This window comes from Vigna unguiculata, chromosome 5 (genome assembly GCF_004118075.2).
Source record: "Vigna unguiculata cultivar IT97K-499-35 chromosome 5, ASM411807v1, whole genome shotgun sequence".
NCBI lineage: Eukaryota > Viridiplantae > Streptophyta > Magnoliopsida > Fabales > Fabaceae > Vigna > Vigna unguiculata.
In genome coordinates, this window is record NC_040283.1 from 37,576,772 (window position 1) to 37,589,755 (window position 12,984).

Sequence of the window (12,984 nt, forward strand, 5' to 3'; positions counted from 1 at the left end):
ATTTAAAAAAAATTAAAAAATTAAAAAAAATTAATTTTTTTTTTAAAAATCAAAAAAACCACAAATTGACACGTGGCACGTTGACTAACGGCGTTAGTCAACTCTGTCTGAAAGGGACCTAATTGAAGCAATTTTCAAAAGTTGGGATGCAATTGACATTTTTTAAAAGCGGGTACCAATTTGACACTCTAGTACTAAACTGGGTACCTTACGATTAATTAAACCATTTTATAACTATGGAAGTCAAAGTGAGTCAACCCGACTTACATGGGTTGGCTCACCACAGGTTGAACTGAACAAAAGGCTAGCTCAACGCGACTCACTTTAAGTTGAGTCAAAAAATTTCTAATCTAACCTGATCCATCACAAGTTGGTGGATTAGTGAGTTGACTCACATATGAATATTTTGTTTTTGCAATTTAGAATATAAAGAGGACTCTCTTTTGTATCCACATTTCATAATTCTAATTTTACCCTTTAAAATATAATTACTTGTTAAATTTTAAAAATTAATCATTACTCCTACATGTTTTTATAAACCTTTCTATCTTCTCTCCTTCTTTCTTTCCTTATTCATCAACATTTATTTTGTCATCTTTTGTCCATTCATTTCATTTTGTTTTTAATAAATATAAATGTATTTTTTATGTTAATTTAATAACATTATAATATCATCACCTACAATATAATATCATACATATTTAAAAAATGTGTATACATACGCTCAACGGTATCTGTGTTTACACTAATGTGGGTTAAAATGAATCTGACACATTTAACCCACAAGTTAAACCGGTTTGAACCAAGTTGAAGATGGGTTGATATGTGACCCACCAACAATAACACTTTATCACTATTTTACCATTTTTTATAAGTTTTTTATTAAATAATTTATTATTTTTAATTATATAGGTTCTTAATTTGATTTTTTTGAAGTGCTATAATACTGTTCAATAATATTTGAATAGTTTAGATGCTTAATTTATTTTTTTGTTACTCGTTGTTATATATGTTGATAGTTTAATTTTCAACTACTATTATTATAATAATATTTGGATAATTAGTTAAATACTTCAATTCCACTACTATAAAAAAAATCGATACAATCCACTTTTGTTGCACTGAGCCTAAGAGTTTAAAAATTTAAAATTATAGTATATTTATTAAATTAATTTGAAATTATAAAGTATAATTAAATTTAATATAAATATTTTATTTTATAAAATTAAACAATAATCTTTTAACTAATTTTATGATAAAAATGTATTTAAGTTATTTATATATATATATATATAACAAAATGTATTGTATATAATTATTTTAAATAGTATATTAAGATTTAGTCAATCAAAATTAATAAATCAAATTATATTTTAAATAAAATATTGAGTAAACAATGTAGACAAATGTAATAGTAGAATTTTTAATAATAAAAATGATGAACAATATGAATAGACCTTATAAAAATACAAAAGTTAGACAATACAAAAATATGATCAGTAGATGATATAAAACTACAAATCAAAGACCTAGACTGTGCATATAAATATAAATAGTAGACTCTTTAAAAATACAAATGTTAGAGAATGCAAGCAAAATATAAATAGTAAACGATCAAAACTACAAAATGTAAACCATGCAAAAGAATATAAAGAATAGACTCTGAAAAAATACAAAGATTTGACATATGATGGATTCGTCTATTGAGTCTTTTTTTCACAGTTCGCTTGTATTTTAAATTTTAAATTTAAACTTTGTTACCATATTTTTATAGTTTTTTCCAATTTAGAATTTGAAATTCAAAATTTTTATTACTTTATATTTATTAAACAGACTTTAAATTTTTGTATATGTTTTATATTTTAAATGTTAATTTTTTTTATTGTCGTTACGATTTCAAATTTTAAATCCAAACTTTATTATTTTATATATTAAAAAAATTTCTCACTCTCCGAATTAATAAGTAGAGAACATCTTGGTTTTCAATAAACTAATTTCGAAAGTTATTTAAAAAAACACTTTACAATGGTTTATAACATCATTTTAGAAAATGAAATATTGTATGGTTTTTTATTTTTAATATACTTATTTATAACATGGTGTGAAAATATGAAAAATATTACCAATTCTTATTTTGATTTTTATTTTGGGTATAATTTTGATATGATATTGAAATTAAAAAATGATGACTTTTATGGTTCGCAAGTTTAGAAATTTATATGTTTCAGGTAACATTATATTTAATAAATATATTTGTATGTGTGAATGTTGTATATATTTGAATATTTCAATTCAATATAATTCTTATTTTGATTTTTATTTTGAGTATTATTTTTATATGATATTGAAATCCAAAAATGACGACTTTTATGGTTTGCAAGTTTAGAAATTTATATGTTTTAGGTAACATTACATTTAATAAATATATGTGTATGTGTGATTTATTATTATTTAAATTATCTTATTTATTTAAAATATAAATTTAAAATTTAAAATTTAAAATAAGGATACAATCCTTCTGTGCAATTGAATGATGAACTGAAGATTTATAATCTGAAAAGTTGTTGAAAAATTTTAAACAAGGATTACAATAAATATAAATATAAATAATAAATAACCAATAAATGAATGAATCAATAAATAAATAGTAAATTTAAACAAAATAATGACATTTAAAATTTTGATGTAACCACATAGTCATTCCCTAAATCCTAAATCCAAAAGACTCAATAAGAAGGATCAACTAACTTATTGAATATATTTAATAAATATGTGTGGGTCATTTGTTACTATTTCAATTATGTTAATATTTATTTAAAATTTTGAAAAAGTGGTTTAGAATTAAAATAAATAAATAAATTAAGTTTGTAAAATAAATAAATAAAAGTCTTAAATTATCAAAGACTTAAATTATGAAACTATCCTTTTGGTGGACTTCCCACCTTACAAAAATCAAGACATTTTAAAAACACAAAACGATTCAAAGACATAACACTTGAGTAACCGGTTACAACAATAAAAAAAAATTAAAATTTTAGTTATGAAATCGTCATTTTCAATACACCTGCAAAAGACTTCTCAACGCTCAACTTAGTAAGAGAGTTTGAGATGTGTGCATGTGTATGAGAGCAAGATAGTTAAAATCGAGATTTATATTGTAAAATCGTAAGACGTTACGATTTTATGTAGTATTTACAAGTCATATCCCATGCATAATCATAATACAGTAGGATTGGTAGGATTGTTGAACAAAATCGTGTAAATTGTCGTTTGTTATAAAATTTTTGTTGCACAACCTATTCATGTTCTTTGGTGAATAATTAAAAATTTACATAGCTATAATTGTCAGTCAAAGAACCACCTTTCACCTGATTAAATTAAATTTTAATACAATTAAAATTCATTTCTCAATAAAAATTTAATACAATTAAATCCAGGTGCAACATATCACAACACTTCTCAATTAAAATTTAATACAATCGTAAGTTTTCAATTTTGCAGCCACAATTTTGTATACACCCAAAGCATAATAACATTTAGTGCTTATTAATTATATCGTTACTATTTATTATTTCTTGTTAAAGAAATATATATTAATGCTATTTATGAAGACCAACAACAAATCACTTCTTTTGATTTTTTTTTTGTTATTTTATTTTAATCCTTTTTGCATTTTTATATTTTATTACATTAATTATTTTCATACATGTTATTTAAAATTTCAAAGAATAAAATTGAATTAATTTCTAGTCCTAGTAAAATCAAACAATTATATATATATATATATATATATATATATATATATATATATATATATATATATATATATATATATATTATAAAAAAGTAAAATCTACCATCCGTGTTACGATCTCATGATTTACGATTATGTAAACCCCTCACGATCCTAATTATAATCTCAATTTTAACTACGTTGTATTAGATAGTGAGTGAATTTTTGAGAGTATATACTTCCTAATACATCTTTTATAGGATCTCTGAGACCATATGCACTACTAAAAAAGATCATGATTCTTGTCAATTTTGTTTTGAATTTTTTTTTATAGAAAATACTTATAAATTTTGTTATGAAAAAAAAAATTGCAAGAAATTGCTGTCAATTTTGTTGTAAAATATTTTGTATAAACTCGCAAAAAATTTTGTAGGAAATATTTGCGAATTTTATAACTTTGTAGGAACTAATTGTCCATGAAGGAATTACTGCCAATTAAAATTCTGAAAAAAAGTCTTCTCTTGCAAATTTTTTTAACAAATTTGCAAGAAAATTCCCATATAATATCAGAATTTGTAGTGGTGATGATTGTTGTATCAAACTATTATAAAGTAATGACAAATAAACACATCATCAATGCAAGGACATGACGATAATATAATTCGCATAATATAACTGAAAACGCCATTATGAATATAATTGTCGTGATTAATGATACATTTAAGTCTCTTTATGGCTCGTTCATATATAAAATACATGAAAAACCCGAACTAACCAAAACATGGGTAATTGGTACATTCTATGAAAGAAATTCAAGCTAATAACCTTAGAAATAACATGGTACCATTTATAGGGAGTTATATTTTTCAAACCTAAATTAATTAACTTATCAACATAACATTTATGACTAAATATTAGTAGTATATATTTACTAAATATATATAAATATTACTAACATCTACGTCATCTTTCTCGGATACTCCAAGATATTGTTGTTTGAGAAGAAAAAACTTAACAAACTAAAGATGAATCCCATTCTAATCACAACCTCTTAAATTTAGACATTTTTAAATATGCATGATATTATATTTTAGGTGATGATATTGTAATGTTATTAAATTAATATACCAAAGAAATTTATATTTATTAAAAACAAAAATGAGATGAATGGAGAAAGATGAGAAAATAAATGTTGATGAATAAGGGAAGAAAGGAGGAAAGAAGATAGAAAGGTTTATAAGAAACATGTAATGTAAAAGTAATAGTTAATTTTTAAAAATTTAACAAATAATTATATTGTAAAACATAAAATTAAAATTATGAAATATATACAAAATAATAACCAAATAATAATTATAAATTAAAAAAATAAAACTAAAATTTTGCTAAACCAATCATTCTTGAACCCATATCAAGTCTGATTGAGATTAAAAATAACTCAGTTTGATGTCTTTATTTCAAACTACTATATGAATTTCTTATAGTTATCTATTAAGTTGTGATGTTTCAATTTATTCCTTTTATCTTCCAACAATTCTTAGTTTGAAAATTAAACGTATAAATATTATATATTGAAAATAAACAATATGATTAGATTTTTTACATAACAATTCAACTCTTAGAACTTTGTTAATTTTATAATTTGTTTATCATGTTCTCTTCAATGCAATTTTTTTTCTCTCCTATTTGTTTTTTTCAAAATTTACCATAAACTCAAGATTTGAATAATTTTACAATTAGTTTTTTTTTTTATCTTGGTTTCTTCAATTAAAAAGTTTATTTGTTTTTTTTTTCTCTCTCTCATATTTTGTTTATCACAAAATACATGAAGATTGAACTATTGGCATCTTAGTAACTTTATAATTTTTTTGCATGTTTTTATCACAACCTCAAGTAATGATATGTTTAATAGGCTAAACACAAAATAATGGTATTTTTTTTATTAAAGAAAAAGTTCAAAAATCAAAAAAGAAAAAGAAAAAAACTTCTTGAGAGTAAACACTGAACAAAAGTGTACAATGTTGTCATTTGAATTACTTTTCATTTCTGTTTCCTAATTTTTTTTAACATTATAAATTAAATTATGTTATTTGTTCTAATTTTGAACTAAGACAATTAATGAATTGTAATTTTAAAACTTTTATAATTTCAAGACCAATATAAATATATACAAATATAATACTTTTCTAAAACTAAATATTTATCTTATTCCGTAATGATTATGCTTTTAACAATTTATAAAATATCTCAAATATTTCAGTTTTCAATAATTGATCCAGCTTCAAATTGTTACTCTTTCTGTTTAAAAAAACAAATTAGATATTTATTAAGAAAATGGAATCATTTTAGAAAAACTATTTCCAAAAGTAATAAATTTCTTTTATAGAAGAAAAATAATATATTTCTTTCTTTTATAGAAGAAAAGTAATATACTTGTTATAATTCTTAATTTTAAAATAAATAAAAAACGTTTAGATCCCACATTTTATATAGCTATAAATGATTTAGCAAACAACCTTATTTCATGTTTTATCTCACTCACTCTGTGGAAACCCGTTGTCTTCCAAAACACACTCTATCCAAGAGTAGGATTAACCCTTAGAAGTGTGCCCAAATATCCAAATAAGCCCTTTGAATTTTGGTTTCATCTGACGTGTGTCCCACGCACAACACTAAGGTTAGGCTCTGTCTCTTTGTCTTTCTAATTCTCTTTTATTTTTAACATTCACACACTTTCTTTCTCTGTGTTTCTTCATCATAACAGTATATAACACCTGCATCCAAGACCCTTCACTCTTCCCTTACTCACTCTTTCTCTCTTCCTTCAAACAAATAGGTAAAGGATCATTCAGTTTAACATTAAGATAGCACTATGGACCCTGACGTCTTCGAGATTCCTCCCCCAATTCACCACCCTTCAAAGTTTTATCTCAACAACAAGGCAAGCTGCTGCCACCGATTCAAATTTAATTACTTGTGTTTCTCCTGATGGGGGTCTTCAATTTGTTTAAAGTTTTTATTTTTCTGAAAATTATTTATATGGGTCTTCACTTTTCTGCTATGATCTGTGTTTTTTTTTTTTTTTAATTTTTGTTTCTGTGTAGTTCTCATGAACAATATTTCCCCATTTTCTGCCATAGAGTAACTGTTTTTGCTGTTGTTGAGGCAACCTTTTCGTGTTTGTTGCTGCATGTGCGGTTTGTTATTTATTGGAAGGGGACGGGTTTAGTAGTGACGTGTGCATTCTGACATTGTAATTTTTTCCTCTGTTATGGATTGTGTATTTCTCTTATCTTCTTCTTTGCCTTTTGGGTCTTCATTTGATGATCACGTTATTGTTACCCCAAGGGATTGGAATTTAGAGTCTTTTGTTGTATTCCTTGGAATAGTAAGAGGATATGCTATAAATAGCCTTTTGGTAATATGTTGGTAATGATTTCTGTTTAAATCTTTTTGTAACTTAAGTCAAATTATAACATTTTCTTCTCCCTGTGACCTAAGTATAGATGATCATTTGATTGAGAAACTTCCAAATGACACAGTTTTTTCTTCTCAGGATGTTCTATTATGGCAATATGTGTATTGTGCATGTAAATTGCAGATGATAATTTTTTGGTATGATTTAGACGGATAATAATAAGGTTATGTGAGCTTTGTTGTGAGGGAACTTGGCAGTGGCTAATGCAAATTTGAACTGTGTCTAATACATTTTCCGGTCTATTTTCTCAAACCATGGAAAGATTAAAGGTGATTTTACTGATTTTTGTTCAGACAGGTTGGATAGACTAAACAAATTTGTGTTGGTCTATCAGTTTATTTATCTTTCTCTTTCTATGTCTAAATTGCAACTGCCTTTAAGAATAGACCAATTTGATTGAGTGAGCAGTAGATAAATAAATCACCTCTCCTAATTGATTAGGAACTTTGATTAAAACGGTAGTCTCTCATTGTTAGATGCTTTAATTGAGATAGTAGAGCTTATATATGCATCCTAATAGGATTTTATGATCATCACTACTGTTCTGCTGGTTTCTCCTAGAGTGCTGAATTTGATTTTTGTTTACTGTTTTTCTGTCATACGTGCATTAGATAGGATTAACATGTCAAGTTCTACTATATTTTTGTTATTTATGTGCAAGTCTGTTGCAAAGGAAATGTTCCTACCTTAGTCCCTGCTCATAAGAAATTGTGGGATCAATCAGTTTGTGACTTAGATAGTACTATTTTTATTTTTCTTGAGAAGTTTAGATGCAGTAATTTTTCTATTATTCTGCCAATAACCTTTTGTAAATCTAATGTGATTCTGCCATTCAAGCTATAAATGTGGGTAACTGTTGAGTCATTGTGATAAACATAACACAGTACCTTATTGTAATTGTAGTACACATGAGCTAAAGTGATTTTAGGAAAAGTAAATGGACACTTATTTAGGAATCCCTTTCTATAATAGTATAGATTCATTTTACCTTTTTCTCTGCTGTTTGAGGTTTTGGTTTTTTACTCGAGCATTTTCTTTTATTATCTTATCCACTATAATATGTTTTTGACTAAAACACCCTTGTTTGCCTTGATTTTTTATATAAATGTCCCCTTTATTTTTGAGACACAAACCTTTTTCTAATGGGTGAAGTTTTTGGACTAATAAAGAAAAATGAAAGGAGGATTTCAGTTTAGAATGTTTGTATTGGTTTTCAGGATATAGAGGAAATTTTGTTTAAGGAGATTTCATGTGTAATCTCTGTTTTTATGAAGATACCAGTACCTTCAGAAATCAGGATCCAATATCAAAGGGAAGAATACCAGTGGCAACTCTTCTGTATAATTTAGAGTAATATAAGAGGAGGATTGTTTTGCCATGTTCTGTTTGAAAATTGAACGAGCACCAATATTTTCTTTGATATATTTTTCTGTTCTCATATTGTAGTTTGTGCTTCATGAACGTTTGAGTGTATGTTTGCTTACTGACATATAATACTTGACTTTTACTTTCTAGGTCTTTTTGCATGACGTGATTGACATTGACAATGATGATGATGATTCTGACGATGTAATGATAATTGGTGAAAAAGTTAATAATAGTAACAAAGGGAAGACAATTGATGCTGTTCATGGTGATCTCCAAGTTGTGGTTTGTATAAGATTTATTTTTGTTATTTCTTGCATCAGATGGGCTGTATCTTTTCCAACATGAAGACGACTCTAACATGTTACTTGAAACCCTTTTCAGAATATGTCTGATTATCCTTTTCCAGTGCCTGATGCGGCAAAATTTGGATCAGTTGGTGGGATTGCGTCTTCTAATAATCCCCCTTCAGTGTCAAATAATGTAATCAGTGTTGATGGTCATGGCTCTGATCTATCATATGATGATGATGACTACGTTGGTATTTTGTCGGCGGAAGACTATATGGATGCAGATGATTATACATTATTACAGAAACATTTTGATCATGTGGATATACCTCCTGGAATTGAAGCACCGTTTACTTGGTTGCCACTAGGATATGATTTAGGTTTTAAGAAGACTGAAAATAGTATGTTTTCTCCTTGGGATCATATGCAATCAAATGCTGCATTAAGTTCCATGACATCCTCTTCCCAGCCTTCTATGTCATTAGATCCATTTAACTCTAAAATTCAAGCAGCTTTAATGGGTGGTACTGACACTCAAATAAAAATGGAGGATGTTGCTTACTCCTCTGGAACTTCTCAATTTTTTTCTCAATCTGGCCCTTCTAAGAAGAAATCAGCTACTTCAAAACCCAGAGGACGTACTTCAAATGCTTCAGTTGGAGTAGAATCATCTAAGTCTCACTGGTTGTCAGGGTCTTTCCATAGCAAAAAGAAGTCTTCTTCGGCATACCTTAGTTTATTTGACTCAATGGTGGCTGATAAGCAGCCACATGCTGGTCAGCCATCAAATGGGGGGAAATTTAAAACTGCTATGATGGCAGATGGAAGTAGTGTTTCCTCCCATTCAAATTTCATTGGACAACATGGAACTGCTATGATGGCAGATGGCAGTAGTGTTTCCTCCCATTCAAATTTCATTGGACAACATGGATCATCGCATACTTTGGGAACAGATCCAGGAAAATCTTGGTGGAATATTTCTCAAAATTATAAATCATTTTCTACTCCTCAAAAAAATGTTTCTAATAATATTTATTATCCATTTGATCCTTTTGTTACCCAAACTGAGCATGGTTTTAATAACTCGGTTCCCAATTTTGCTGGAGATGGATTTAATGGAAAAGCAGTGGATAGCCCTATTGTTACAATTTCAGATGAAGCCAAAGATGAAATTATGAGGAAATTTCGAAGTTTTAAACAATTTGACACTGTTGAGGACACTTCAGATCATTACTTCGTCCGTAACAGTTCTTCAACGAAACAGGTAAATTTTTGAAGTGCTCTTTGTTTCAGTTCTGTTCTTAATTATTTGGGTTTATGTTGAACATATTTCTTGAACAGCCTCCCAAGAATTGGGCTAAAAAAATCCAGGACGAGTGGAAGATTTTGCAGAAGGATTTGCCAGGTGAGTTTGTTTCAGTACTCCTGCTTCAAAATTGCTGTACTATTTTGCCTAATCCAATTTAGTCTTCAATTCTTTTTGAGCATTATTACATTTTTTGATAGAGCTTTTTCTGAATAAACTTCATTCAGCATTTTCATGGCTAATTTATGATTTACTCTTATAGAATAGTGCTTACTTATTAACCTTTTTCTTAGAAGTCCAGATACTTGTTCTGAAATTGGTAGTAGAAATAACTATAAAGTGATCTGAATACCATAATGTGCTACCTGCCACTGGCATTATACTAGATCTCTTACTTCTTATTCTTTTCCGCTTGTCCCCTACAGATTCAATATTTGTCAGAGTGCACGAGTCAAACATGGATCTTCTGAGGGCTGTGATTATTGGAGCTGAAGGGACTCCATATCATGATGGCCTATTCTTTTTTGATGTTTTCTTTCCCAGTGGCTATCCCAATGTACCACCGGTATGTGGTTGCGAATACTGTATCTGACCGGACCGACCAATGTTTTTTATTGTTCATTCTTATCGTATAAAGTCTGACACAAGGGGCATGTTTCATTGCAGCAAGTGCATTACCACTCTGGAGGTCTAAGGCTCAACCCAAATTTGTATCATTGTGGCAAAGTATGCCTTAGTCTGCTGAACACCTGGAGTGGCAGCAAAAATGAGAAGTGGCTTCCGGGCACTTCAACGATTCTACAGGTTCTGGTCTCCATTCAGGGTCTAATTCTGAATACAAAGCCTTACTTTAATGAACCTGGATATGAACGCATGAGTGGTTCAGCTAGTGGTGAAAAGATGTCCTTTCAGTATAATGAGGACACATTCATTCTATCATTGAGGACAATGATGTATATGATTCGAAGGCCTCCAAAGGTTTGCTTTCAACTCATGGTTCAATTTTTTTAACCCTTTGTCCACACCAGGCCTTGTACCAAAATGTGCTTTATGAGAGCTTAGTATCTTGAATACATTTCAGTATTTCTAGAGATTAGTTTCTGTATCTCAACTGGGGGTATCCCATGTTAAAAGAGAAATAAAAGTAAGTCATGCTTTTGGATGAGTTTTTCATCAATCCCTTTAGGATAAAAATCCTGAATTTGGGGGATCAAATAGGGCTGATCTCAGTGAATACACAATTTTCCCATCCCTGAGAGCCACTAGTATCTTCTTACCTTTTTCAACATGTTCTTGTACTTTGTTGAGCTTTAATGATGCATCCTTTGTCCTATCAACATAATCATCTTTGGAAAGTGGGAATCATTTGAATGAAGAATATAGCAAGAGCTGTAACACACACACACACAATTTGAATGATTGTTCTGTTCTCTCAAGCATGTTTTTATTTTTCTATGATTTGGAACTGAAAACTCAAATGCTGAATGTTATTTATTATATTTGGTTTCAGAATTTTGAGGATTTTGTCAAGGGGCATTTCTGCAGCAGAGCTAGTGATATTCTGGTGGCATGTAAGGCATACATGGAAGGTGCTCAAGTTGGGTGTTTGGTGAAAGGAGGAGTTCAGGACGTTGATGAGGGAGACAGAAGCTGCTCACAGAACTTCAAGCAGTCTTTAGCTGGATATATGAACATGCTTGTCAAAGAGTTTGCTCAAACTGGAGCAAAGGACATTGAGAAATTCCTTACTCTACCACCACCACCACCACCAACAGTACCAGTGAAAAAGCCATCAGGAGGGGTGTTGCTTAAGGCTGCAACCTGAACTGAACATTCTCTTGGATAAACCAAATTTTGAGGATTCATTGATACACACCCCGAAACTTCTTAGCACTTCTATATCACCTAATGACACTTTTCTGTTTGATGTTAAATACTTTTACTATTGTTATCTGCTCTTGTTTTCATGAACATAGAACAATCTCTGCTCATAATTGTATATAATTGCAAATAAAAATATAATGCCATGCTAGTATGACATAATAATAACCTGATCATATTATTCTAAACCTTGTTTGCTTGTTATGCTTTGTTTTGTTTCATTCATATTGAGCAAAAGGGTTAGCAAATTTGTTATAAGAGCTCTACTTTTGTAGAACAGGGTTGTTTTTACAGCAAATTTGATCGTTTTTGAATATTTTGTATCACCTTTGTTTTATGGATATCTATCTCTTTTTATCTTTTTTTTTTTCTCTTTAGGGTATCTATAAGCACATGAGTGTAATGAACCATTTTTCCAAATAAAGTTTGTCAATGATAGGGAAGTTTTAGTCTTCTTCACCGCTGCTTTATTGCAAAGAAGGATCCTTCAAAGTGTAGGCTCCACAAGTTTGTGACTAACACCTTTGGAAGTTGAAAGTAGCTGGTATTAGTTGAACTCATTTTGAAAAATAATACTCTTAATATCTTGTTTTACACTTTTCCAACTACAACTAAGAGAATTTGTGGAATCTTAAACTATTTGATTGATGAGGTGTTTCTTTATGAAGACAGAAAGAAACGATACTTTTCCCCTTAGAAATAAGAAAGAATTTTTTTTTAGAATCTTGGACCATTTGATTAATAGCATGTTTATTTTTAAAGAAGGAAAGAGACTGAAAAAGAAAGATAAGAGAAAAATACAAAGAAATATTTTTTAACACAATTGAAAAATGTTAATTTTGGACTGATATTTATTTATACCGATATTTATTAATTATAGATAAATATATACAATCTTTTTATTTTCACTATTTTTCTTCCATCTCAATAT

The 12,984-nt window shown here is 28.6% G+C and overlaps 1 protein-coding gene across 1 annotated transcript; it reads left to right on the top strand.

Annotated features, from left to right (window-relative positions):
- The first annotated feature begins 6,266 nt into the window (after positions 1–6,266).
- Positions 6,267–12,218, top strand: LOC114185266 (probable ubiquitin-conjugating enzyme E2 25). The gene is made up of 8 exons (XM_028072893.1): positions 6,267–6,410; positions 6,570–6,674; positions 8,727–8,861; positions 8,961–10,130; positions 10,208–10,271; positions 10,598–10,737; positions 10,839–11,150; positions 11,683–12,218. The coding sequence occupies exons 2-8, from the start codon at positions 6,606–6,608 to the stop codon at positions 11,995–11,997; spliced, it is 2,205 nt and encodes a 734-aa protein (XP_027928694.1). The 5' UTR covers positions 6,267–6,410; positions 6,570–6,605; the 3' UTR covers positions 11,998–12,218.
- Positions 12,219–12,984: the final 766 nt, after the last annotated feature.

Coding starts and splice junctions, on each gene's coding strand:
- LOC114185266 (XM_028072893.1), top strand. CDS start 6,606: ATGGACCCTGACGTCTTCGAGATTCCTCCCCCAATTCACCACCCTTCA. Junction 8,862..8,960: donor ATGGTGATCTCCAAGTTGTG/GTTTGTATAAGA, acceptor AACCCTTTTCAG/AATATGTCTGATTATCCTTT. Junction 10,131..10,207: donor ACAGTTCTTCAACGAAACAG/GTAAATTTTTGA, acceptor TTTCTTGAACAG/CCTCCCAAGAATTGGGCTAA.